The sequence below is a fragment of the Vanellus vanellus genome (assembly GCF_965231255.1).
Source record: "Vanellus vanellus genome assembly, chromosome: 19".
NCBI classification, from domain to species: domain Eukaryota; kingdom Metazoa; phylum Chordata; class Aves; order Charadriiformes; family Charadriidae; genus Vanellus; species Vanellus vanellus.
This window is the reverse complement of record NC_138924.1, coordinates 7,867,558-7,891,649: the sequence shown is the minus strand read 5'-3', so window position 1 is coordinate 7,891,649 and position 24,092 is coordinate 7,867,558. Positions and strand designations below refer to the sequence as shown.

At 65.8% G+C, this 24,092-nt stretch overlaps 3 protein-coding genes across 5 annotated transcripts in view; 2 read left to right on the top strand and 1 right to left on the bottom strand.

Moving 5' to 3' along the window:
• SSH2 (slingshot protein phosphatase 2) overlaps positions 1-6,852 on the top strand; it is a gene marked incomplete at its 5' end in the record, with an annotated part of 57,317 nt that extends 50,465 nt beyond the window's left edge. Inside the window, one exon of the mRNA XM_082492932.1 lies at positions 433-6,852. Within this exon, the coding sequence (XP_082349058.1) occupies positions 433-2,421 (1,989 nt within the window). The 3' untranslated portion in view covers positions 2,422-6,852. The remainder of the gene's footprint in view (positions 1-432) is intronic.
• Positions 6,853-8,777: 1,925 nt separating this feature from the next.
• On the top strand, positions 8,778-15,710 carry CORO6 (coronin 6). 2 transcript variants are annotated; one of them, XM_082492946.1, is made up of 12 exons: positions 8,778-8,910; positions 11,161-11,360; positions 11,980-12,102; positions 12,566-12,695; positions 12,777-12,958; positions 13,090-13,209; positions 13,419-13,538; positions 14,007-14,111; positions 14,201-14,346; positions 14,441-14,498; positions 14,595-14,819; positions 14,937-15,710. In XM_082492946.1, exons 2-12 carry the CDS (start codon positions 11,163-11,165, stop codon positions 15,057-15,059), a joined length of 1,530 nt encoding a protein of 509 aa, XP_082349072.1. In that variant the 5' UTR covers positions 8,778-8,910; positions 11,161-11,162; the 3' UTR covers positions 15,060-15,710. The 2 variants fall into 2 exon arrangements, with proteins under 2 accessions (XP_082349072.1, XP_082349073.1); XM_082492947.1 differs by lacking the exon at positions 13,090-13,209 and having other exon boundaries at positions 8,779-8,910.
• A 117-nt stretch (positions 15,711-15,827) lies between these two features.
• Positions 15,828-24,092, bottom strand: part of ANKRD13B (ankyrin repeat domain 13B) — an 8,628-nt gene continuing 363 nt past the window's right edge. The window contains exons 1-15 of one of the 2 annotated variants that reach the window (XM_082493156.1): positions 23,798-23,921; positions 20,047-20,182; positions 19,689-19,813; positions 19,561-19,606; positions 19,143-19,286; positions 18,821-19,010; positions 18,633-18,699; positions 18,463-18,544; positions 18,330-18,394; positions 18,102-18,232; positions 17,835-17,992; positions 17,567-17,719; positions 17,287-17,447; positions 16,986-17,062; positions 15,828-16,878 (exon numbers count right to left, since the gene is read on the bottom strand). In XM_082493156.1, coding sequence (XP_082349282.1) covers positions 16,665-16,878; positions 16,986-17,062; positions 17,287-17,447; positions 17,567-17,719; positions 17,835-17,992; positions 18,102-18,232; positions 18,330-18,394; positions 18,463-18,544; positions 18,633-18,699; positions 18,821-19,010; positions 19,143-19,286; positions 19,561-19,606; positions 19,689-19,813; positions 20,047-20,182; positions 23,798-23,908 — 1,860 coding nt within the window. In that variant the 5' untranslated portion in view covers positions 23,909-23,921 and the 3' untranslated portion in view covers positions 15,828-16,664. Of the gene's footprint in view, positions 16,879-16,985; positions 17,063-17,286; positions 17,448-17,566; positions 17,720-17,834; positions 17,993-18,101; positions 18,233-18,329; positions 18,395-18,462; positions 18,545-18,632; positions 18,700-18,820; positions 19,011-19,142; positions 19,287-19,560; positions 19,607-19,688; positions 19,814-20,046; positions 20,186-23,797; positions 23,922-24,092 lie in introns of those variants that run through there. The other variant, XM_082493157.1, reaches the window with a different exon arrangement.

The window sequence follows — 24,092 nt, the reverse complement described above, 5'->3', positions numbered from 1 at the left end:
CGGGAAACCAGAGCATTTCAGCGCTCTTTATGCTGTACTTCTCTTCGCTCCTATACGTGAGCAGAATCTTTCAGGTTTTCAGTTCAAAACTGCACTTTTAGCAGCATTAGGATTTTGTATTTGTTAACTGGACTTTTCATTATTAAAAAAAAAAAAAAGGCTAAATTTCCCTTGGAATTCATGGCAATGAAATGAAAGTTCTTAAATCTCAGTCTAGGTGAAAATCCAGCCTGGAATATGTTAAATGCAGTCCCAAAGACAATAATGCTTCTACGTTAGTGATCGTGGCACTTGTAATCTATCCCCACACACCGGCATGTGCACTTTTTGTTCCTTTGGGGATGTGCACCCCCGTTTCGTTTACGCTGCTGCCATTTGCTCTGTGTCAGCACAGCTGATCCGCTTTGTAATTCCCCTGTTTGTGTGTTGCAGGAGGTCTCCGAGCTGCCTAGCACAGGCCATCTCACGAGATCCCACTCGGAAAATGCCATTTCTGTGAAGGAAATTATCACAGAGATAGAGTCAATCAACCAGGCAGCAGGACCTGCCCAGCAGAAAGAGGGTTCAGCCAACCTCACCCAGACACCAAAGAGGAACACGGTGCACGATCTGCCGGTGGAAGCGATTTGGGCATCGGAAAGGGTGGAACAGAGTGAAGGAGCCTGTGCTGGACACCAGGAAAAGGAGAAGGACCCTCTACAAGTTGAGCAAGAAGCTGCCCCCTCCCTGCAGCCATCTTCTGGTAAATCGGACCTGGAGGAAAGCAGCCCTGGGGGGGAGCAGCAAGAGCCTCGTGGCTCCATCAACCCTGAACCCAAGTGGTGCCCTGGCTCTGTCCGACGAGCCACCCTAGAGTTCGAGGAGCGCTTGAGACAGGAGCAGGAGCACCAGCACACATCCCCGGTCTGCGTCTTACCGACCCGCAAGAACTCCAGGAACGACTCTCCTGCTGCCGAGCTCCTGCCGCCGGGGAAGAGCGAGGAGCCTCCCCTGGAGCTGGCTCCGGAGGGTGACAAGGCGCAAGGTCCAGGCGTTGAGGAGCCGCTGCCGCCTCCCGGGGCAGAGCTGCCTGCAGGCAGACACCTGCCTGCACCCCTCACCTCCCCTGCGCAGGAGCCCCTGCCTGCAGAGCCCGGCCCGGGGCAGGAGGGAACGGCACAAGAATGCAGGACAGTGGTTTCTTTTGATGGGCCGGAGGAGCCATCCCTGCCCTCCCTCCTCCCAAAGAGAATTGAAATCATCGAATACACTCCCACGGTCAAACCTGCAGAGCGCCCTGACGCAAGCTGTGAGCAGGGCGGGCTGGTCATGGCCGTCCCATCTTTAGATGAAAACTTGAACCCTTCATTGTGCTCGGAGAAGGCACCGGCCTGTCTCAGAGCTCTGACGCTGGTAAATCTCTCACTGCCGGAGCACGCGGTACACAAGCAGGCCACCTTCGCTGCGGGCAGCCCCAGCGAGGAAGGTGGTGGGTTATCTGTTCACCTCGGTGCTCCTTCCCCCTCTGCACAGGTGACTGCTACACCTTCAACCAGCCTCGATCGCTCTTCTCACCCCTACGTAATTCACCTGGAAGGCGTCACTGAGCAGAGCACGGGCACAGATGATGAGCCGCTCACGCCATGTGGCATGGAGGGAGATGTGACTCTCCCATTCAGGGACAGACCCAAACCTCTCTGTGGGGAGGGTGCTGGTACCTCGAGGCAGCTGGGCGGCGAGGACTTCACCGGCCAACGCGCCAAAAACATGGACCTTCTGGACATCTCTTTCCTGTGCTACAGCCTTCCCCACAGCTCCAGCAGCCACAGCGTGGAGGAGCACAGCAACAGCCCGGGGCTGGTCAAGCAGCGAGCGAAGGAAATAGAGGCTCGGATCCGGCATGCAGGGCTCACCACACCCTCCCACATGAAACGCTCGGCATCCTTGGCCAAACTGGACTGCCTGGACCTCTCCAAGGATGACTTATCTGAGAGGGAGTCAGCCTCTTCTGATGCCAACCCGGTGCTTCTCACCTGCGTTGCCCTCAGTCAAGGCTTCCGTGGAGGGAGGTTGGAGAGGGGCTCGGAAGGTGCGTGTGGAAAGCATCGCCTTTCCTCCCCAGAGCCTGCTAGGCATTTTGTGGAACAGCTCAGAACAGCCGAGTGCATTGCCCAGAGCAAGCCGGTGGAGAGGCCGCTGGCTCAGTACGCCAAAGAGTGCGGCTCCAGCCAGCAGAGTTTATTTTCCAGCGTGGATCCGACGTGGACTACCTCCGAGGAGGGTCCTCCGCTGCTCCAGGTGCAGGTCCTGGACTCCTTGTCTCCAGCTCAAGGTCTGGCTGTCGCACCCCGACAGCAGCACGGGAGAACTCACCCTCTGAGGAGGCTCAAAAAGACCAATGATAAAAAGCGGACAACCAATCCCCTCTACAATACTATGTGATCCTGAGCCCTCGGCTGTGGTTTCTTACCGAGAACCCGTGGTGTTGCGTTCACGCAAGGGGCAGGTGTAATATAAGGAACATGCACTTTATTGGTTAATTTTATATATATTGTCATTTTACTGTTCCTGGCGCATGTAGGTGTGGGTTGGTTCTTCTGTGTGTGACTCTGACTGCAGGACTGTTTGGGTTTTTTTACGTTTTTTAACTCCGATAACCTCAAATGTTCGTGGTTGGTTGGTTGGTTTTTTTTTTTTTTGTTAGTTTGTTTTAAAAGAACACCTTTATCATGCGAAAATTGATGTTGGCTTGCTTTGGCAAGGTGGAGTTTTGCTTAGAACCAGGTCCTAGTTCCTAACTTGAATTTTCCCCATGCCTTGAAATGGTGCTGGGCAGTTGTTGGGGTGAGAGCCCCTGTAAATGTGAAGGCTGTGCCAAGGTCCCTTTGTTTGGCCTTTCTTTTATTTCTGCAAACTGGAACTCCACGAAGCTGGCAGATCACTCGCAAAGCTGCTTCAGGACAAACCCTCTGGGCTCGGTTCGGCTGGTGCATCCCCAAAAGGAGCGCACTGGGGGGGGGGGGTAAATCCTCCCGATGGATGGGCTCTGGAAGCCCCGGGCAGCCTGGCACCGAGGTCCGCGCTCACCTCCTGGTGGGGGTCCTGCAGAGCCCCCCCTGTTTTGTGGTGAGGTGGAGCAGAGCTCCTCCACCTGCTGCCAAGCTCACCTCTCCTCCTCGGCTGCCCCGCACCAGCGGGTGAGAGGAGGAGAGCCCCCCAAAGCCAGAGTGTTCTTTTAAAACAAACGCCTCGTTAGGGTTTTAACCCTCCCATTACTTGAATACTGCTGTGGGCCTTCCAAGTTCATGGCCATATCATCTGTCCTCTGCCCTCCTGCTGCCTCCCCTCCGCCCAAAAGCTGTTCCCGTCTCGTGCTGCCTGAGTTTTCCTCTCCCCTCTGCCGCGCTCGCAGGCACTTGTGGTCTCTCCCAAACCTGGAGGCTGTTATCATTGTTACATGACATATTGCCCCAACTGAATGCAAAGCTTTGTCCTCTCTGCTGTCACTGCTAACAGTCGACCTGGAGGGAAGATCTTTTCTGGAAGATTTTTTTTTCTTTTCTTTTTTTTTTTTTTTGCCTAGATTGTATATATGGTATTTATATAGATTTTTTTTTTTTTGGTCGTTTCTATGTTTGTTTTTTTAAAAAAGGGCAAGACTGCATTCTGTAAACTGGAAAACAAAATCACCTTACTCAAACTCGATGCTGTTCATTGTAGTCTGCACAGAAATGAGAGTGGATTTGACATTGTAAGCTGTCTTCCCTTTCCAAAAGCGAGCCTCGACGCCAGCCTTTGCCAAATGTGTCCCTTCTCCTCCAGTCCTGCGTGAACCCCCGTTACCCCAACACGGGAGGACAACTGCATATCTCCATCTCCCTCCCGCTGGAAGCTGGGTTTCAGAAGCGCCAGTCGGATGGAGAAAGCCATGGGCTGCTCCGAGCCATTCTGCAGGTTCTTGCTTCCCCGGAGAACCTGCGCTTGAAGGATCTGCTCCAAATTTCGGAAAATTATTTTACAGTTCCCGAGCAGTTTGGCTAAATCAAAGCTCCTCACTTCCAGCCGTGCATATCAGCAGATTGTATGTGTGCTGTAGGAGCCGAGAGAAAGGCTCTTGGCGGTGGCAGGAGAGCTCTGGGTCCTGTCTGCAGTCCCGTGGCAGGTCTGTGGCAGAAGAGCGTGTCTGAGCTGGTGCTTGGCTCTGGCCCAGACCTGCCCTCTGGGGAGGAGCGAAGCAGAGAGAAGATGCAGAATGGCTCCAGCTGCTGAAAGCCCAGCATGGAGAGGATGCGGTGTGGGAGGAGCAGCAGACGAGGCCGTGCCTAGAAAGCAGCGCTGATGCTGCAGAGCCTTGCGGCTTCCGATGGGACAAGCTCATCTTGAGCCGGAGAGGAGTGCACGGCACTGGAGTATTGTGGAGTATTGGGAAGCAGCGTGCGTCTGCCCTGGGGAAGGGGTGTCCATAACCCCCCCAGCGTGCCCATGACCATCAGCCGAGGATAGCCTGGCAGTTTGCAAGGTAACCCCGCCTCGCTCCCAGGGATCCTCCGGCACTGCCTTGCAGAGCCGGCATACCTGCAGCCCAGGCTGGAGCTGGGAGCGTGTCTGTCCTTCCCCAGCAGGAACGTGCACTTCATCCCTCCTCTTCCGAGGTACTTGAGCTCTGCTGGGGGGTTGTCACCCGTGCTAGCCACAGGCTGGAGCGCAGCCTGAAGTGGCCCAGCACAATCCTGTCTTGGGCCAAATAGCACGTCATCCCAGGCCATTTTGGTCGCTAGAAGTCACCCAAGTGCCTGGCCCCGGAGGCCAGATACTTCTTTGGGACGCCAAAAGACATACGGCTTCTCCTAGCCAGCTCCAGCTGGCTTGGGAGCTGGGCAGGCGGTGTGGAAAGGCCAAGTGGCTCGTGTCATCTTGCGAAGGACAATTTCAGTCCTTCCCTCCCCCACAGACTTCACCAGACCCTGCTGCCCACCGTTCCTGACCCAAGGACGTGTCTGCCTGGGGACGGGGTGCCACCGAGCCTGCCCTGCATTGGACGGAGCATGCTTGGCTGGTGACAAGGATCTGCTTGGGAGGGGAAAGCCCTGTGTATAATTTGTTCCCTTGAGAAAGGAGGAGGAGGAGGAGGAGAAAGAGGATTGGGTTTCTTTGTCCAGCTTGATCTCAGGAGAAATGCCCTACAGGAAGGTTCTTCCATGCAGACTAGAAACGCTGTGTCCTCCCAGTACTCTGCTGCTGTCCAGGTGCTTCAGCTGGGGAGAGTGGCGGAGGGGCAGAGGACCTTACGGGGAGGTGCTTTGCTGTCCCCTTGTCCTCAGCTCTGGCCCAGCACAACTGTGGTTTTTCTCTGGGAAGCCTGTGGACAGGCGGAGGGAGTTGGGGAAGGTGGTTCTCTCACAGAGTTATGAAGGCCTTGGAGGTCTGGAGGCTCTGACCCTGGATGGCAGGTTGGGGAACGGGCTGGAGGGACGTGTCAGATGCAGCTCTCTGGGAGCAGCTCCTCCTTGGCCAGTGTCTGATGAAGTCACCAAGCCCCTGGCATCAGAGTTCTCTGCCTGGGGACGGTTGCCCCTTCTCCATGCTGGTGGCTCATGGGTGGGTGGTGGCTCGCTCTGGTTCTGGTGGCCACCCCACGAGAGCTTCGTGCGACCTGCTGAGCCTCGCAGGGGAGCAGCACCTCCAGGGTGCTCAGCAGCTGACAAGCCTCGCTGACGGAGGGGGGGTAGGAGAAACGTATTGTTTTAAGGGCATTTTTGTACAAAGCAACTGTTCTTTTCGTCTCTCGCAAAGCCCTCTTGGAGGACGCTTTATTGTTTACATTGACTCCTGTACAATATCTCGGCCATCGCCTCCCCCCTTGCCCGCCCCGTCTCCGGCTGTACTGTAACGTGTGAGCCTTGCACAAACGGATAGCGTGTGCGTGAAACTGGTTTTTACACTGCGTTCTGTTGCACTCAATGGTGTGTGTGCGTGTGTGCGTGTGTCCGGTCTGCTTGAGAAGTTGTGACATGTACAAATCTCTCCCTTTTCGCCCCTTTTCTGGGGTCACGGTCCCAGCGGGTGGCAGGAGGTGACGCCGCTTCAGGCTCACTTGGATGTTAAATGGGGCAGGGATTAGCTCCGTGTCCCTCTACCAGCAAAGGCCTGGTGCAAGGTATCTCCCGCCCCGGCTCCTGCTGCTGCCAGGGACCTCCTGGGAGGAGCGAGCCGCTGGGAATGGGCACGGGCACTGGGGCACCGCGCCTGCCCAGGGGCTCCGAGAGCCCCGCGGCTCTCCCAGCCCGGCGGCAGGAGGAAGCCATACCTGCCGCAGGTCCCCTGCTCCCGTCGCGCTGCGTCCTGCCTTAATCCGGTTGTAGCTCCATGCAAACCCCCACGCTTCTCCCCAAGGGAGGGACCCCCCAAACCCTTGCTGGCGTGGGGCAGAGGCAGGCGCTGGCCTGGCGCAGGAGGGGTCCGGGCTGGGCAGAGGGCTCTCGGTCGCCCTCCGGCACCGCTAACAGCCCGCCCACGCTGCGGACATCTCTGTTGGCACAGAAGAAGGTGCCAGTGCCTTTTATTTTCCTTTATGGAGATGTGACGTCCGTGCGCTGGTTTGTAGGGATTGTCACCCAGGGGCTGGGCGGTTCAGCCACACCGTGTGCTGGAGCACGAGCCCTCGGGGACGGCTGGCGGTGGAGTTGCAAACCGGGGAGCGGGAGCGCTTCTGTCTGCCCCTCCTGGATCTTCCTGGGTGGCTGGGATCGTCCCCTTCCCCCCTAAAGACTTTATGACCGATGTGCTCAGCTGTTTTTAAATGTGAACTTGTGCACTGATGTGCAGATCCAATGTTCTTGTTACCGAATGAATAAAGTTTTATTTTGAAGATGACACAGGCGTGCTGCCTCCTGTTTGGGATCGGGGCTGGGGGCGCGATGGGTGGTCTGGGCTGCCATGGGAGCATTGGGTGGCACACTGGTAGTCTGGGGAGCCACAGTGGGGGTCTTCACTTGTGTCCCCTGCCAGAAGCGCAGATGGGCCCATCCTGTCCCAGGTGATCTTCTGTGTGGGGTCTGAGGAGCTGTGTGCCTGCGTGGATGCTTTCCCAGTTCCTACTGCTGTTGCGGGGAAGATACCGGGGGTTGCGTATGTAAAGCTGCGGGATGTTGCGGGTGCCCTCACTGCGGTGCTGCAGGCGGAGGAGCCGAGGGAGGGTCCTGGGGTTTAAGCCCCGAAGGAGGATGCGAGGTTTTAACCAGACCCTGGACCAGACCCACCACGGCCCACCCAGGAGCTGAGCTGGATCCACGCACCCAACAACCGCAGCGCGAGTGGACCTCTGTGTTGGGAAACAGCCCATCTCAGGTCAGTTGGTTTTGCTCCATTGCGTCCCCTGTCATGACAAGTGTGGCGCAAAGGTCTCTGCGGGCTGCCCGGCCGTGGGGGACCAGTGGGGCTGCGAGCAAAGGGGCACAGAGAGAGCCAAATCCCCCGGGGCACAGCCTCGCCATCCCTGCACGGAGCTCCCCGCTCGGCCCTGGTTGAGCGGGCACCAGGGTTTGGGGCTGGGGGTGCAGGGCCATCACTGGAGGGGGTGGCAGGGATGGCAGTGTCCCTGGGCTGCCCCGTCCCTCCCTGCTCCCCCCAGCACTGGTGGGGGAAAGGCTTCCCGGGGCCTTTTCTCCAGTTGCTGGGGACGTGGCTTGGAGTTGGGGACATGGGACACAGGGCTCGCTCCGTCCCCAAGCTCTAAGGGCAGAGCGAGCCAGAGCCATGGTGGGCCGGGGCAGGCAGGGGGTGCCTCTGCAGCCCCCGTCCTGCCACCCCTTTGGCCGGGCGAGTGAGGATGTCACCTTTTCCCTGCCTTTTTGCCAGCTGCCCCCTCCTGCCCGGCTCAGCCAATGCTCGGCTGGCTCCGCTCGGTGCCCTTGTAGGGTCCCGGGCTTTGCTGCCTTTCCAGGAACCATGGCTCCCCTCCCGTGGGTCCCCGAGCCCTGCAATCCCTTAATCCCCTTGGGCCAGGGCATCCCTGCGGGGCTGGGCTCTGCGAAATCCCAAATCTGGCTTCTGAATGTGCCTGTAACCATCCCGCTGTGCGGGGCCGGGGGCTGACGTGGGTTCACCCCCGGGGGGTTGCAGCCCCCGGGGAGGTGGGGGGGTGGGAAGTGGTGAGCCCATGGGGTGCTGTGGCACCAGCCCATGTGGAGGGTCTTTTTGGGGCTGGAGTGGCTCCAGGGCGTATGGGGAGCCGTCACAGCCCTCTGGGATGTCAGGCAGCCCTGTGTCCCACTTGAGCCCTGGGCAGAGGTGACCCCGGGGGTGATGACAGCGGGGGGTGTCAAGGGCTGACCCCCCCCCCCCTTGCTTCCCTCCAGTGCTTTCGGAAGATGCTGCCTGACAGGAGGGGGCAGAGGGGCTTCTCCTGCCCCCCCCCCCCCCCCCCCCCCCCGCAGCCCCCCCTAGCTCTGGGCCGAAGGGCTCCCATGCCCCGTGCCGGGGGGGCTGCAGTCACCCCTCTCCCCCCCCCCCCCCCCCCGTGCCCTCCCCCCTCCCGCTTTTGGGGAGGGAGCGGTGGCTGTGCCAGGGCTGACCCCATCCCTGCGGGGGGGCCGGGCAGGGTGCGGGGGCAGGCGGGGCCGGCCCGGGCCCCCCCCTCCCTCCTCCCTCCCTCCCTCCCTCCCTCTCTCCCGGTGCTCGCCGCGGGGGGGCTGTACCGGCCCCGGCGGCGGCGGCGGCGGCGGCTTTCGGCTCAGCTGTTCTCTGCGGCAGCGGCACTGCGCGGTGTAGGGCTCAGCCGCGCCGGGCGGAGCGGAGCGGAGCGGGGCCGGGCCGGTGGGGGGGGTGGGGGGGTGGGTGGGAAGCGGAGCCGAGACCGGGAACCGGGGAGCGGGGAGCGAAGCGGGCGGAGCCGAGCGGGGCGCAGCGCAGCGCCGGAGCCGCGGAGCGCAGGTGGGAGCCGGGGCGCGGGCGGGCCGGGACGGGCGGCGGGGACCGGGATGGAGGGAGGGATGGAGGGAGGGATGGAGGGGAAGGAAGGGGCGGCGGGGCGCTGGGCTGCGGCCCCCCGGGCCCCCCGGCCCCTCGCCCGCCCGCCGCCCGGCAGGAGATGGCTATATTTGGAAAGTGACCTCTGGTCGTTCCCGAGCAGCCGCTGCGGATTCAATTGTGGCAACGTAATGGCACTGCCGGGGAGCGGGGAGCGGGGCTGCCCTGCCTCTACCCCGCCTGCACCCCGCCTGTTCCCTGCCTGCTCCCCGCCTGCACCCTGCCTGCTCCCTGCCTGCACCCCGCCTGCACCCTGCCTGCACTCTGCTAGCACCCCGTCCTACCCCGCCTGTATCGCGCCTGCACCCCGCTAGCACCCCATCCGACCCCACCTGTATCCTGCCCACACCCTGCCTGTATCCTGCCTGCTCTCTACTAGCACCCCATCCGACCCCACCTGCACCCTGCCTGTATCACACCCACACCCTGCCTGCTCCCTGCCTGCACCCTGCTAGCACCCCATCCGACCCCACCTGCACCCCGCCTGTATCGCGCCCGCACCCTGCCCGCACCCTGCCTGCACCCTGCTAGCACCCTGCCTGCACCCTGCCTGCACCCTGCCTGCAGACCGCTAGCACCCTGCTTCCACCCTGTCTGTACCCTGCCTGCACCCTGCCTGAACTCTGCCTGCGCCCCATTCAGCCCTGCCTGCGCCCCATTCAGCCCTGCCTGCACCCTGCTCAACTCTGCCTGCGCCTCACCGGCACCTTTCCTGCACCCCGCACCCTGCCTGCACCCTGCCTGCACCCTGCCCAGCCGGCCAGGCCATCGCCCCCTCCCCTGCACGCCTCCCCCCGACCTCTGCTCCCGCTGGCAGGGGATGAGGTGCTGCAAAACACGTGGAGGGTGTCCCCGTGGAGCCCACTCCCTCCTCCCTGGGGCTGGGGACCGTGCCTGGGGCCATGGGGGTGACACCAGCAGTGCTGGCGTCCAGTCCTCCTCAGTAGTGGGTCTCCAGACCCTCTCAGCATCTGGCTCTGACCCGCACCCGCTCTGCCAGGCCAGGGACGATGCTGAAGGGCCATGGGGACCCCTGGGGACACTCAGGGACGGGGCAGATGTGGCTTGGCTTGGCGCTGCAGGGGCCCTGGCCAAAAGCCACCGGCCGGGACGCAGAGGAGCAGATCTGCTCCTGCCTCTGCCCGCACCGGCCCCACGGGCTGGGGACAGCGGTGCCCGTCCCTCCGGGCTGTGGTTTGGTGGCTGGATACGGCCCCTGGCAATGGCTGAGGCCCCAAAAGAGCACAGGGGAGTCCCCGGGGCGGTCAGTGGGTTATGGGTGCTGCAGAGCCCCGGCTCCAGGGGTTTCGGGGTCCTGAGGGGCTCAGTGCCCCCGGGCAGGTCGCAGGAGCAGCACAGGGTCGGGATGGAGGTGGGCGGTTGTAGGCAGCGTGTCCGTCTGTGGCCGAGGGCAGGAGATCCCACCAGAGCCATGCTGAGCACGAGGGGCTCCTCCGCACCCCAGTGTCCCCATGGGGCTGCGTGGCTGTGCCGGGTCCAGCCCTCGCCCGGTGTCGCTGTCAGTGCCAGGCGGGTGGGTTGGGGGTGCAGAGCGGGTGGCACACACGGAGCCCCGGGGCCAGGGGCCCACGGGGGAAGGTGTGGAGTGGGCAACGCCAGAGGCACAACCTCCCTCCTGGGTGCTGGGTTGAGCCAGGTGACCTCAGGCCACCACTGTAGGATGGGACAGAACGGGACAAGCTGTGACCTGGTGCATGGCACCTCCGTGTCCGCCCCAAACTCCCCTCAGCCCCACTTCTCTGCTGCAGCTGTTCATGTGCCAGCCCCAGTGCCAGGCGTGGGGCATGGCACAGCCGTGGGGCACCGCACAGCCGCGGGCACGGCACAGCTGCGCATCGTGGCACGGCCATGTCCCTGCCCAGCTGTCAGGCGGCTCCGGCCACGGGATGCCCATCCCCAGCACTTGCAGCGCCCGCGTCCCCCCGCACCAGGGCTGCTCTCGGTCCCTGCCGTGGGGTCAGGGCCACCTCACGCACCATCCCGTACCCTCATCCCCTGCCATCTCCGTGTCCCCAGGCTTCCCCTTGTGCCCAGGGTAAGGGGGGTCTCTCAGAGCATGAGGCCTGAGGGGGGAGAAACCCCTCCATGCTCTGCTGGGGGAGGGTGTCCATGGCCTGACCCTGCGCCCCCCAGCCATGAGCCGCCGCGTGGTGCGCCAGAGCAAGTTCCGGCACGTCTTCGGGCAGCCGGTGAAGGCCGACCAGATGTACGAGGACATCCGCGTCTCTAAGGTGACGTGGGACAGCTCCTTCTGTGCCGTCAACCCCAAGTTTGTGGCCATCATCGTGGAGTCTGGTGGCGGGGGGGCCTTCATCGTCCTGCCCCTCGCCAAGGTGAGCGGGGAAGCTGGCGGGGTTCGGCCCCTCCGGGTTGTACTGGGGAGGAGGTGCTGATGGGCTCTGCTTTTGGGGGGCTGCTGTGGCCCCAGAGCTCCCCAGATTTGCCCCAATATCCCTGTCCTCACATGGGGGCTCAGGGCAGAGGCAGCCTGGGGTGGTGATTGTCACCTGCGAAGGGTGACGTCCTCGGGGGTGACTGAGGTGATGCGGGAAACCCCTGGCTGCTCTCTCCCCAGCCCAAATTCCCTGGGGGCATGCGATGCCCAGGGAGCATCTCTGTGGGGTGGGGGTCTACCCTGCCCACCCCGGCAGAGGCGCTGGGAGCGGGGTCCCCAGCCCCTCCTTGCCGTCAGAGAGGACACAAAACAACCTCTCCCAGGACATGTCGTTCCCCTCCACATCCCTCCGGGGCCTCGTGCTAAGTGAGCCCCATTCCACTGTGTGCCTCAGTTTCCCCCTTCCAGGCGGGTGCAGAGCTCTGGCCGTTGCTGCCTCCCCCTGCACGGCCCCACTTGTGCCACAGCCCCATGTTTGGCCGGGCTAGGTCTCGGGGGCCACCTGGCAGGGTCCCCCCTGGCCGCTGGGGCCTCATCCCAACACCTTGGTGTTGCAGACGGGACGGGTGGACAAGAACCACCCGCTGGTGACGGGGCACACGGCGCCCGTGCTGGACATCGACTGGTGTCCCCACAACGACAACGTCATCGCCAGCGCCTCGGAGGACACCACCGTCATGGTGAGGGGCCGGACCCCGGGTGGGAGGGGGGCGGCGGGTGCCGGGGGAGCCGCACGGAGCATCCCCCTCCCACCTCCTTCGCCGCCTGCGAAGTGTCACTGGCCTATTTTTAGCCCCGGTGCCATGCGTTCGCGCTGGCGGCGGCTGCTCTCTCCATGATGCAGCAGTTTGTGCTAAATATACCCGCCCCGGCGACTCAGCACCCGGGAATAGGGGGGGTGGGGGGGAGCTGAGGGCTGCACCCCAGCCGTACCCCCCTCCCTGTGCCCACCGTCCCCCTGAAGCGCTGGGGATGCACCCCGGGATGCAGGCGCTGCTGCCATCCCCTTGCCACCCTCCCCGCAGCCTGAGCCGGGATTAACGATGAGGTTAATTGGCTCCGAGGCCCTCAGCCGCTTAACGCTCACCCACGGGGTGATCCCTGCCGCCCCACGCCCCGCTCTCCGTCCCGTCCCCCCCCCAGGTGTGGCAGGTCCCCGATTACGTCCCCGTGCGCAACATCACGGAGCCGGTGGTGACGCTGGAGGGACACTCCAAGCGGGTGGGCATCATCTCGTGGCACCCCACCGCCCGCAACGTCCTGCTCAGCGCAGGTAAGGGGGTCGCGGGTCACCCTCCCCGGGGTCGAGGGGGATCCGTGGGGTGACAGCGTCCACCCCGTCGGTCCTCCGCAGGCTGTGACAACCTGGTGATCCTCTGGAACGTGGGCACGGGGGAGATGCTGCTGGTGCTGGAGGACATGCACACTGACCTCATCTACAACGTGGGCTGGAACCGCAACGGCAGCCTCCTCGTCACCACCTGCAAGGACAAGAAGGTCCGCGTCATCGACCCCCGCAAGCAGCAGGTTGTGGCGGTGAGTGCCCCCACCGCGTCCCCCCCACCATCCCACCGCGGGTCCCCCCCCCCCGTGCCTGCCTGACCCTACTAACCGCCCGCACCCGCGCGTCTCTGTCTTTGGTTTTAACCCGCTAACGACCGGCGCAGGAGAAAGCCAAACCGCACGACGGCGCCCGCCCCATCCGCGCCATCTTCATGGCCGATGGCAAGATCTTCACCACCGGCTTCAGCAAGATGAGCGAGCGGCAGCTGGGCCTCTGGGACCTGGTACGAGACGGCGGCTCCCGCCCGGCCAGCGCCGCCCCGGGGACCCCGCGGGTGCCGGGGATGCTCTCCGGCAGCACGTGCACCCCTGAAGCCTCATGCACTCCCCAGGAGCAGGACTCAGCGACCGTTTTGGGGGACAGATCCGGACCCCCCCCCATATTTCCCCCCCCCTCCTCTGCCCCGTGCTGACTCTCTCCCCCTCCCCCCAGGAGAGGTTTGCCCCCCACGAAGGGCTGCGGCCCGTGCGGGCCATCTTCACGCGGGAAGGACACATCTTTACCACGGGCTTTACCAGAATGAGCCAGCGGGAGCTGGGCTTGTGGGACCCGGTAACGAGGCCGCATGGAGTGCTGCCCTGGGAACTTGGCCCCCCCCCGCCCCGACCCCCTGCCCCTCTGCCCCCCCACCCCACCCCACCCCAGGATGGGGTGTCTGCTGCATCCCCAACCCCCCAAAAATGCCAAGTTCCCAAGTGTGCCGTGCTGTGCCGGGCATGGGGAGGGGGCAGTGGGGGCAGGGGGTGCTGGGGGGCGGCAAGCCGGGCTGGGAGTGCTGGGGGGGACACAAGCCAGGCTGGGGTGCGCCCAGTCAAGCAGGTAAGCAGGAGTGGGGCAGGGGGTGCTGGGGGGGGGGGGGGGCATGCCAAGCCGCCTGCCTGGGGGGTTGTGTACGCCGGGGAGGGGGCGGAAAGCCCCGTCCCCACAGTGTGCCGTGGCTAATGAGTGTGACTAACCCGGATGGGGGGTTTCGGGGCCACCGCTCACCCCCCTCCCCCCTCCACCGCTCCGGCCCCGCAGAAAAACTTTGAGGAGCCCATTGCCCTGCAGGAGATGGACACGAGCAACGGGGTCCTGCTGCCCTTCTACGACCCCGATTCCAGCATCGTCTACCTCTGCGGGAAGGTAACCCCCCCCCCAGCACGCACCCACCCCATTGCCACCCTATCCCTGGGGGTGCCGGGGCCGGCTGACACCCGTCCCCACGCCCGCAGGGTGACAGCAGCATCCGGTACTTCGAGATCACGGATGAGGCGCCCTACGTGCACTACTTGAACACCTACAGCAGCAAGGAGCCGCAGCGGGGCATGGGCTTCATGCCCAAGCGTGGGCTGGAGGTCAGCAAGTGCGAGATCGCCCGGTGAGAGGCGGGAAGGGGGGGTGGGGGGGGAGCTGGGGGGAGGCGGAGGGGTCGGGGGTGACAGCCGGACCCTGACCACCTCTGCCCCACGCAGGTTCTTCAAGCTGCACGAGCGCAAGTGCGAGCCCATCGTCATGACGGTGCCGCGCAAGGTGAGCCCGCAGGGGGGTCCCGGGGGACGTGGAGGGGTCTGGGGGGGACACACACCCCCCCGCCCCATCTCACTATCATTTCCCTCGCCCCCGCAGTCAGACCTCTTCCAGGATGACCTGTACCCCGACACGCCGGGCCCCGAGCCGGCCCTGGAGGCGGACGAGTGGCTGTCGGGGAAGGACGCGGAGCCCATCCTCATCTCGCTGCGGGACGGCTACGTCCCCGTCAAGAACCGGGAGCTGAAGGTGGTCAAGAAGAACATCCTGGACAACAAGCCCCCCCCAGGTCCCCGCCGCAGCCACTCCACCTGCGACCCCGATGTGAGTGTCCTGCGGAGGGGGACTTCATGGCGGGGCTGTCCCCCCCCTGCCTGGGATGGGGTTGGGGGGTGCTGGAGGGGGGCTCCCCGGTGACCCCGTGTGTTGCCCACCCCACAGCGGCCGGGCTTGGAGGAGGTGCTGGAGGAGATCCGTGCCCTGAAGGAGACGGTCCAAGCGCAGGAGAAGCGCATCTCCGACCTGGAGAACAAACTCTGCCAGTTCACCAACGGCACGGACTAGCGCGGCGGCCACGGCCATGGCCATGGGCAGGGCGAGGACTGCCCCGGCCCCCCCCGGGGATTAAAGCGGAGTCCCCGCAGAGGGCAGGAGCCCAGAGCCGTGTTCTTTCCCCAAGAAGCCAAAGCTGCAGGGAGGGGGGGGGGTGGTCGGACCCTGACACCCCCCTCCCACCAACAGGCATCGGTCGCATCCTGCTCCCGGGGTGCACATCGACACCCCGCTGCAGCGCCTGGGGGGGGGTGATCCCCGCTTCGGTGCTGAGCATCCCTCCTCCGGGCCCTGTGAGCCGGGTGCCAGCATCCTCCCAGGAGGGGGGCTGCAGGGTCCCCTCCCGGGTCAGGATGCGCTTGGGAACGGTGCTACACCCCCCCACACCCCCCATCGCCCCCCCCCTCGGCGGGTGCTCCCAACCACCCCTTTGCTCCCGCGGCCTCCTTTAATGAAGGCCTCGGCTGCTCGTGGCCGCCTGGCCAGTACTGGGGGGGGGGGCTTGGGACCACCACAGCGTGGGGGGGGGACCCTGCCTGCACCCCGCTGCCGGCACAGCCCCCGGCGCGGGCAGAGAGAGGCCGAGAGAGACAAACATTAAAGAGCATTTATTGGTGTTGGCCGCGGTCGGAGCTGCTCGGGCTCCCCCGGCCCTGGCCCAGACGTTGCTTGTGGGGTGCGTGGGGGTAAAGGGGGGGGGGGGCGGGAGGGGGGGACGCCGGCTACGAAAAGTCCCAGGGGAGCGAGCCCGGCCCCCCCCGCCCCCCCCCAGCCCCCGGCCCCCAGTGTGCAAAGGAGGAGCAGCCCGGGGCGGGGGGGGCCGGGGGTTAGCACCATTTAACGTAAGGTTTCTCTCGGGGTCAGTGCCCGGGACGAGGGGGTGCAGCGCTGCCAAATATGGGGGGGGGGTGTCATCCGAGCAGGGGTGGGGGGTGCGAGCAGGTGGCAAGGGGGGGGGTGGTGGTGACACTGGGCAGCCTTTGGCAGGCACCCCCTCGGCGGACCCCCGTGCCGGGGTGGGGGGTGGCTGTGCGGCCCCACACTGGCTGTGGGGTGCAGTGGGACTGACCCCCCCTCCCCCCCCCCATTGGCAGGCAGAGCAGCTCCCGGGTAAGTGCACTTGGTAGCGCCTGGGCGGGGGGGCCGAGGGGGCTGGGCAGACCCCCCCCAGCTCTGGGGGCACCCCGGGACACCACATGGCTGGCAGCACCCCCATCTGGGGCAGGATGTGCCCCCCACCGCCTTCCCGGGGTGAGGGGCTGAGCAGCACCCCATAGGGTGGTTTGGGGGGGTGTAGGGCTGTCCTGGGGGTGGGTTACAGTCCACGGGTTTGCCCACCTGCCCCCCCTGGTCCCCGCCACCCCAGCTGCAGGGCTGTCACCCACCCCTACCCTGTCCTGCTGTGGGGTCCCCCACACACACCCCGGTAATGCCCCGGCTATGGGGATGCTCTCCCCCAGCCAGGGCCAAATCCTGCACCCCCCTCCCCATTTGCCCTCCACAGTGCTCGGGCTGGCTCCCCCCACCCCGCTCCCCCTCCGTGCCCCCATACACAGCTCCGGCCACGTCCCCGTCCCCTTCAAGGTGGCTGTGGGGGGGGTCAGCGGGGGCGCGGGGTCACTTCTCCGTCAGCGAGAGCTGCAGGATCCGCTGCAGCTCCTCTTCCTCCTGGCGCGTCCGGCGCTCGGCTTCCTCCTGCTCCCGCGCCGACAGCGCCATGGCCAGACGCAGCTGCTCCGCATAGCTGGGGAACAGGGCGCTGGGCCCCCCGCTGCCCCCCCCTGGCGCTGGGGGGACGGGGGGACGAGGGGATGCCGTGTGCTGGGGAGTCCTGGGGGGGGGGATGGACAGACGGGGCAGGGTCTCAGCGGGGGTCCCCGTGGGGCCAGCACCCACTCCCCCTCCCCCCCCCGGGGGGGCTGGCCGGACCTTACCAACCTGTCTCCCCGGCGGCCCTCGTGCGACATAGGGTGGGTGCCCGGCTTGCTGTTGGTCAGCGCTTCCCAAATGGTCACCTGTGGCAGAAGGATGCTCGAAGGATGGCATCCCCCCCCCCCCGCATCCTCCCAGTACCCCAAAATCCAGCCTTCCCCAGCATGAGCTCTGACTCAGCGCCATGGGATGCCGGGATGGGGCAGGGTGGGGTGAGCATCCCAGGGCAGCATGGGGACAAGGGTGGGCAGTGGGGTTCCCCTGTCTGGGCAGGGGGGAGGGAGGGGGAGGGGGTGTCAGTGCCCACCTGGTCGTACTCGCTGCCCGCTTCCAGCAGGCTCTGCTGGATGGCGAACTGCAGCAGGTCATCCTCATCCTCCCGCAGGGCGTCCTGGTGGGTGCCCACCACGCTGTACCCCCGCGGCACCTCGAACAGGGCCGGGTCCATCTCGCACGCCCGGCACGAGGCTGCGGGGAGACAGGCGCTGGCATGGCTGGGCACCCCGTTGCGTCTTCTGTGTGTCCCCCTCCCACCCCACCCCACCTCCACCAGCCATGCCCCCACCACCCCCCCCCCCCCCACGTACTCAGGGAGCTGGAGCTGCTGACGCTGGAGGAGTCGCTGCTGGGCGAGGGCGCCTCGCTGCTGGGGCTGTGCCGCAGGGAGCTGACGGGCTCGTCGCACCCGTTGAGGTTCCCGAAGGTGATGCGGGCATTGAGGATGTGGAAGATGGGGATTTCTGCGGGGGAAAAACAAAACAAAACAAAAAAAAAAAAAAAAAAAAAGGGAAAAAAAGCGGGGAGGGAAGCCGGCTGCGCCACCCGCGCCGGCGACAAAGCCCCCCCTCCCCGTACCGATCTTGACGGGGAAGCCGGGTGGGAGGCGCAGGGTGATGAAGTCCCGCAGTTTGGCGAAGAGCGCGTTGCTTATTGCCATGAGGTCGATGATGGGGGCAACCTGCTCACAGAGGGACAGCGGGTGGTCCTCGCACAGCCACAGCTTCGCCTTGAACCTGCCGGGGACAGGCGCCAGGCTGGGGACCCCTCCCTGCCCCCCACCCCCTCCCCAGAGGGCTCTGCAGTGGTCGGGGGGGTCCCCAATCTGCTCTGTTCTCCCCTCACTTCTGCGTCTTGGTGGTGAGCTCCATGGGCCGCCCCATGTCCCGGTTGCCCAGCTCAAAGTTGGGGTTGAAGTACTCCTCGGGGGTGATGGCGGTGGGGTTGGCGTGGCTCAGCGTCTGCGTGATCAGCGTCTGCGGGACAGCCCGGCAGCGTAACGGGGGGGGGGAGGGTGTGTTTAGCTGTGGGGGCACCCACCCAACAGGACCCCCATCCCCCTGACCGACTCACCCCATTGTTGGGCCCCACGTGCTGCTCGGCGATGCCCAGGAAGGACTGCAGGGGGGTCTTACTGCCTGCGGGAGAGGGGGTGAGGGCCGGAGCCGGCGCAGCCCCCTGCCCGCCCAGCCCGCACCGGCTCCACCTTTGCTCTTGCCCTTGTGCTGATCCGAGAGGTGCTCGGTCCGCGTCCTCGTGATCAGCTCCACATTAGACGCGCCGTAGACCTGGCCGAAGAGGGGAAACACCAGAGATGGATCCCCCTCCAAACCGGCCGTACCCTCCCCAGGAGGCTCGAATCCCCCCGCCCCTCACCTTGGCCTCGTACCCATTCACCATTTCCGTCTTCTCGCTCCTCCAGCCCAGGATCCCGGACTTGTTCCTGGAGGTGACACGGGACACCATGAGCGATGGATGGTCCCACTTGGACAGCCCAGGGTGCGGGCACCCCGGGGGGCTGCGCATCCCTGGGGGAGGGGGGCTCGGTGCAGGCCCTAGCTCACCTCTCGAAGGCGATGTTCTTGGTGTCAAGCTGGGTGGTGACAACGGGGGCCGTCAGCCGCCCCATCACCTGCTCCTCGGTGGGCTGCACAGCAGCCAGCAGCACCTCCTGGTCATGGCTGGCCAGGGCCAGCGTCTCCGAGTAGACCACCCGCCGGTCGTGGTCAATCTCCATCACCACCGCGCTGGTGTCTAAGGTGAGGGGGGGGTCAGGGTACATGGGGACAACCACCATCCCCACCACATCACCCAGCCCTGCCACAGCAGCAAGGGGCTCTGCCGGGGCTCCCCGGTGACAGGGGGACAGCCTCAGTGCCAGCTCACCTTGGCCCCGAAAGACAAAACTGCGGTTGCCCCGCTGCCAGGTCATATGGTCGAAGCCCAGCAGCGTGGTGTCCACCCGCAGGTTCTGGCCGCTCTTCCACACCTTGTAGGTGTCGCTGGGGCAGATCTTGGACACCAGCGGCACTGGGGAGACACAGCGATAGCCCAGCCAGGGATGGGGCCACCCTGCACCCCCGGGTGGACTGCCAGCGCTGAGCTGAGTGGGACATGTGCCCGAGAACTCAACAGCTCGGTGGGATTGGGGTCTGCAAGCTTGGGGTGTCAGGGGGCAAGAGGACAGGTGTCCCCCATCCTGGGGACGGGGCTGGACGCTGGGGCTGGGGGCAGCGCCAGAGATGGGGGAGGCTCTGCTGGCAAACTCCTGCTCCCCCCGCCACGCTCTGCCCCAGGAGCTTACCCCAGCTGGTGAACTCCCACTTCATCTCCACGTAGAAGTCCTGAGCCTACGGGGAGCACAGCAGGGTCAGGAGGAACCCACAGCCGGCATCCCCCTCCCCACCCCAGTGGGGTGCTGGAAGGAGGTACCTTGCGCAGCTTCTCCAGCAGGATGGGGATCCCGGCAAGGCGCTTGATGGCTCTCTGGTAGTCACGGTAGCGCAGGACCAGCTGCACCAGCTCCAGGTCACGGGTGCTCACGGCCTCCTGCAGCACTGCAGGGCAGAGAGGGGGCACTGCCCAGGGGGGGTGGCACGGCACGGCACGGCGTGGCACGGTGTGGCATGGCACAGCAGAGCCGGCCACTGCACGGGAGCCACACGCATGTAGCACCGCGTGAGCTGTCCCCTGGGGAGCTGCAGCACCAGGCTCAGCGTGCCCGTGTCCGTGCCCGTGTCCGTGCCGGGGCAGCTTGGCAGGGCACGGAGGCGGTGAGCCCCCCGCTCACCTGTCCAGCCGCTGCGGTTCTCCTTGCCCACATCGGCGCCATGCTTCAGCAGCACTCGGGCGCACTCGAGGTGGCCCAGTGTGGTGGCCAGGTGCAGTGGGGTGCGTCCTCGGGGGTCCAGCTGCTCGATGTCGGCCTGCTGGGAGGTTGCGGGGCTCAGGGGACACCGGGGCGGCCAGATATCCCCCCCTCCCCAATGCCTTCTGCAGACATGAGGGTCCTGGCCGGAGCAGCCAGGGAAAGCAGCCGACATTTGCCAGCATCTTGGAAAGCATCCGCATCCCTGAGCTCCCCCAAGAGATGCACACGCACTGCACCCCAAAAGGCTTTCCCTGCTCCCCACAGCCACTGCCAGCCCCATGGGGAGGGTGGGGAGCGCACGTCGGTGGCTGCCAGCGCGGCTTGGCACGGTCAGGCTGGGCTGCACCCACCGCACCGGCACGGAGCGGGGGCACGGATGCTGCCGGCGTGGCGCACGGAGCTCTGCACAGCTTGATGCAGCTGGAAGCTTGGGAAAAGCCCCCACCTCTGGGATTTGGAGGGGAGAGGGGGGGTGTGTTGCTAGGCAGCAGCTGCCGGTAAGCACACACTCCCCCCCCCCCCTTTTCACCGGGGCCGGGAGCACGGCGGGCGACGACGTGGGCTGCGGCGGGCGCACGTGTTCCCCTGCCTGAGCCGGGGGCGGATGGATGGCTGCGTGAGCGGAGCGGCTGCTCGGAGGATCCCCGGGCCCTGGGGAGCTGCGCGTTGGGGCTGCGATTGTTTGTGCCAAGCCGGGAGCCTGGCGCCCGGCCAGCCCCGAGGAATCCCTCACCCGCCGGCAGCGGTGGTGGGCACCCCGAGCGCCCACGGGCCCCGCTCCCCCGTGCGAGGTGCGGCATCGCACCCGTGCTGGGCACACGTCTCGAGGCTTGATGGAGCAGCGGGGAGGGGGGGGCTCAGCCTCTGCCCCCCAGCACCCACCTGGGGCAGAAGCCTTGTGCCCGGAGAGGGACAGTGAGATGCTGTTGGGGCAGGAGGCCGTGGGGAAGAACCCTGAATCGGGGCACGTATTTTGGGGGGGACCACTCCCAGGAGTACAAAGCTGGGGTGCAGCACCCAAAGGTGCTGTCTAGGACCAGGCGCCCCAGAGGCGTTTGGGGCTGGGCAGGGGTGGGGTGTGGGGTCTCACCCCGCAGCGAGTCCCTGTCTTGCTCTTGGGCATGTCCTGCTGTCCCTCTACCCCCAGGGATGTCCCCATCCCTGCCCGGGCTGTGGGCATCCCCACGTCCCTCATCCCCAGGGACTCACTGGGCAGGGGACCCTCCCCCCCCCCAGGCTGCCCAAACTGCCAGAGCGAAACAGCCCCCCAGTTTCCCCGGAGCCCGTGTGCTGCTCCAACGCTCTCAAGGCGACTGCTGCTTCTTAATTGCGCTAATGAAATGACTCTAATTAAAGCAATCTCCCCCCAGCCGGGGGACGGGTGCTGCGGGCTCAGCAGGGCTCCCCAGCCGCAGCCCTGCCCCAGCATCGGGCAGGACAAGGGTCCCCGCTCCGGGGACACAGCGCTGGAGACAACCCCGGGGGACACGGCATGACCCAGTTTTCGCCGGCGAGAAGATCCATCCCGGGCCCTGGCGCTGGGACAGCTCCAGCTTGGGGGCTGTGGCACAGACCTCCAAGTGCTGCCCGCCCTGGGGCTGTGACACCCACCGGGGATGGGGACGGGGACGGGAATGGCTTCAGGGTGGCAGCGGTGCAGCGCAGGACCGCAGCTCAGCCGCTCCTCTTCCTGTGCCAGCCAGGAGCATGGCACAACGCAGCCCCTCTGCTGGGGTTGTCCCCGGGGTGGGGGACCTCAGCGTGGGCACGGACCCCAGCGCCTGCTGCCGGGTGGCAGCGGGGGACATGGGCCATCGTGGGGAGGTGGTGCCGGGCGCTGCTGTCCCTGTGCAGCCCCAGGTCCCTGCCCTGTGTGATGGGGTAGGCTGTGGCGTGGGGTGTCGTGGCACAATGGGCTCTGTGTCACGTCCTCATGCTGTCCCTGCCACGGGGACCCGCTGGCCCTCGCTCTCCAGGTGGAGGCAAGCGTGGATGGGAGCTCATGGTGACAATTCAAGGGTGACCCACACAGGGCCCTTATGGGGACACGGAGAGAAACAACACTGCCAGCTTCCCCAGCGCCTCCCAACCCCAAACACCTGCACATGTGTGTGGGGGGGATGTCCCTGTGTGGTGTCACTGCCCCATGAAAGTCCCTGGGGTGGCAGGAGGGCAGATTCCCCGGGCAGGGGGACACCCAACCCCCAGCATCACACACAGCACCAGCCCCGACCCGCTTACCCGGGGGATGCTCCAGCAGGGAGAAGGGCTGAGCCGTGTCCCCGGATGCCCTGGATGAAGGTGGGGGGCTCAGCTTGGGCTGGCCCCCGCCTCCTTCCCCAACCCCCCCCCCGCCCCCCGCCCGGCGGTCTGGCCTGCAGCACCCATGAGTCCCCCACTCTGCACCCCTGGGGTGCATGCAGGGCTGGCTTTGCTCTCGCCCTGCAAATGGTGGTGGGGGCAGTGGGGGCTCACTGGGGGCCATGGCAGAGCCCCTCCACTGGCCAGGCCTGGGGGGGGGGGGGGTGCATGGGTTAGAAATCCTCTCTGCAGGTGAGCGGGGCCAGAGCCGCCCTCGCAGCCCCTGCATCTCCCCGCGCCGGCCGAGCCGCCACCGCCTGCGCCCAGCTTTGATCTCCGCCGCACTGGGCTCCTGGGAAAAATGACCCCAAATTACCACGGAAATAAAACCACCGGCGATGGGGCAGGGGCGATGCTGGTGCAGCCCCCCCAGCTGGCCCCCACAATGGAAGCGGGTGTGGCGGGAGCTGTCGCCTGCATCCCGGTGGGAGCATCGCAGCACGATGGCCCCCCCAGTTTCATGCATCGCCGGGGTCCATCCGAGGCGGCCCCTCAGCACCCCGGGGTGCCGGGAGCTGGGCTGGGGGAGCAGGGATGCTCGGCACAGCCTCGCCGCCGGCCTCCCTCCAGCTCCTGCGGTTTTTCTGCGTCTTCGGGGCTGGGTTTTAATTACCTGAATTGCAACGCCACGGGGGAGAGGGAGGCTGGGAACCCGTCTGGGGACGTGCCTGTGGCCCCGCTCTGTCACCGGCTGGCTGGAGGGGGGGGTCCAGGGCTGGGGGGCACCCCCCATCCTGAGGAGAACCTGCCTGGCCTCCTGGGGCTGGGGGCTGAGCCCCGGCAGCATCAGGGCCCTGCGTCCCCTCCCACGAGAGGGGCTCAGCCTGAGGGTGGGGAGCCGGGGGCTGCACCCCCAAGAAGGGCTGGCAGCACCCCGAGAAGCGGGGTGCGGGTCGGGGTGTCGGGGGCCCGCAGAGGCCTAGCGGGGAGCCGGGGACACGTGGGGAGGGATGCTTGGGGCTGCGTGCGCCGGGGGATGCAGGGGACAGGCGGGTGGTACCCACCGCTCCGCGGGGCGGCTGGCACAGCCCCGGGGTGCAGGGGGACACACGACATCCTCCCCCCTCCTCCCCCCCAGACCCCTGACAACCCCGGCAGCGCCCCCATCCCCCCCCCTTACCCCCATCCTCATCCTCATCTCCATCCTCATCCCAACCCCGAGCGGCAGCCCCGGCTGCAGCCCGGCAGCGTTGCATCAGCCCGAGCCGAACCGGGCCGTTACCGGAGGGCGGGGTGGGGGGGGGGGGGGGGGGGGGGGGGGGGGGGGGGGGGGGTGTGTGCATTCCCGCCCTCCCCGCCGCCACCCCACCTGCTTGGCGCTGAGTTCCCGGTCCAGGTCGCGGGGGCGGTTGTGCCAGACGAGGTAGTGCAGCGGGTACCTGCCCTCCGGCCCCTTCCTGCCCGAGCAAGACGCGAGCATCCTCCGTGCATGCTGGAGCGGCGCGGCGGGCGCGGCGCGGGGGCGGAGCGGGGCGCCGGGGGGGGGGCTGGGGTGGGGGGGGGCCGCGGGGCGGGGCGGCCACGGCACCTCCCGCCCGGTGCTTTCCCCCGCCGGCTCCCCACCCCCCCCTCCACTTTCCACCCCCCCCCCCACCCCCATAGTT

Coding starts and splice junctions, on each gene's coding strand:
- CORO6 (XM_082492946.1), top strand. CDS start 11,163: ATGAGCCGCCGCGTGGTGCGCCAGAGCAAGTTCCGGCACGTCTTCGGG. Junction 14,112..14,200: donor TCGTCTACCTCTGCGGGAAG/GTAACCCCCCCC, acceptor CCACGCCCGCAG/GGTGACAGCAGCATCCGGTA. Junction 14,820..14,936: donor ACTCCACCTGCGACCCCGAT/GTGAGTGTCCTG, acceptor CCCACCCCACAG/CGGCCGGGCTTGGAGGAGGT.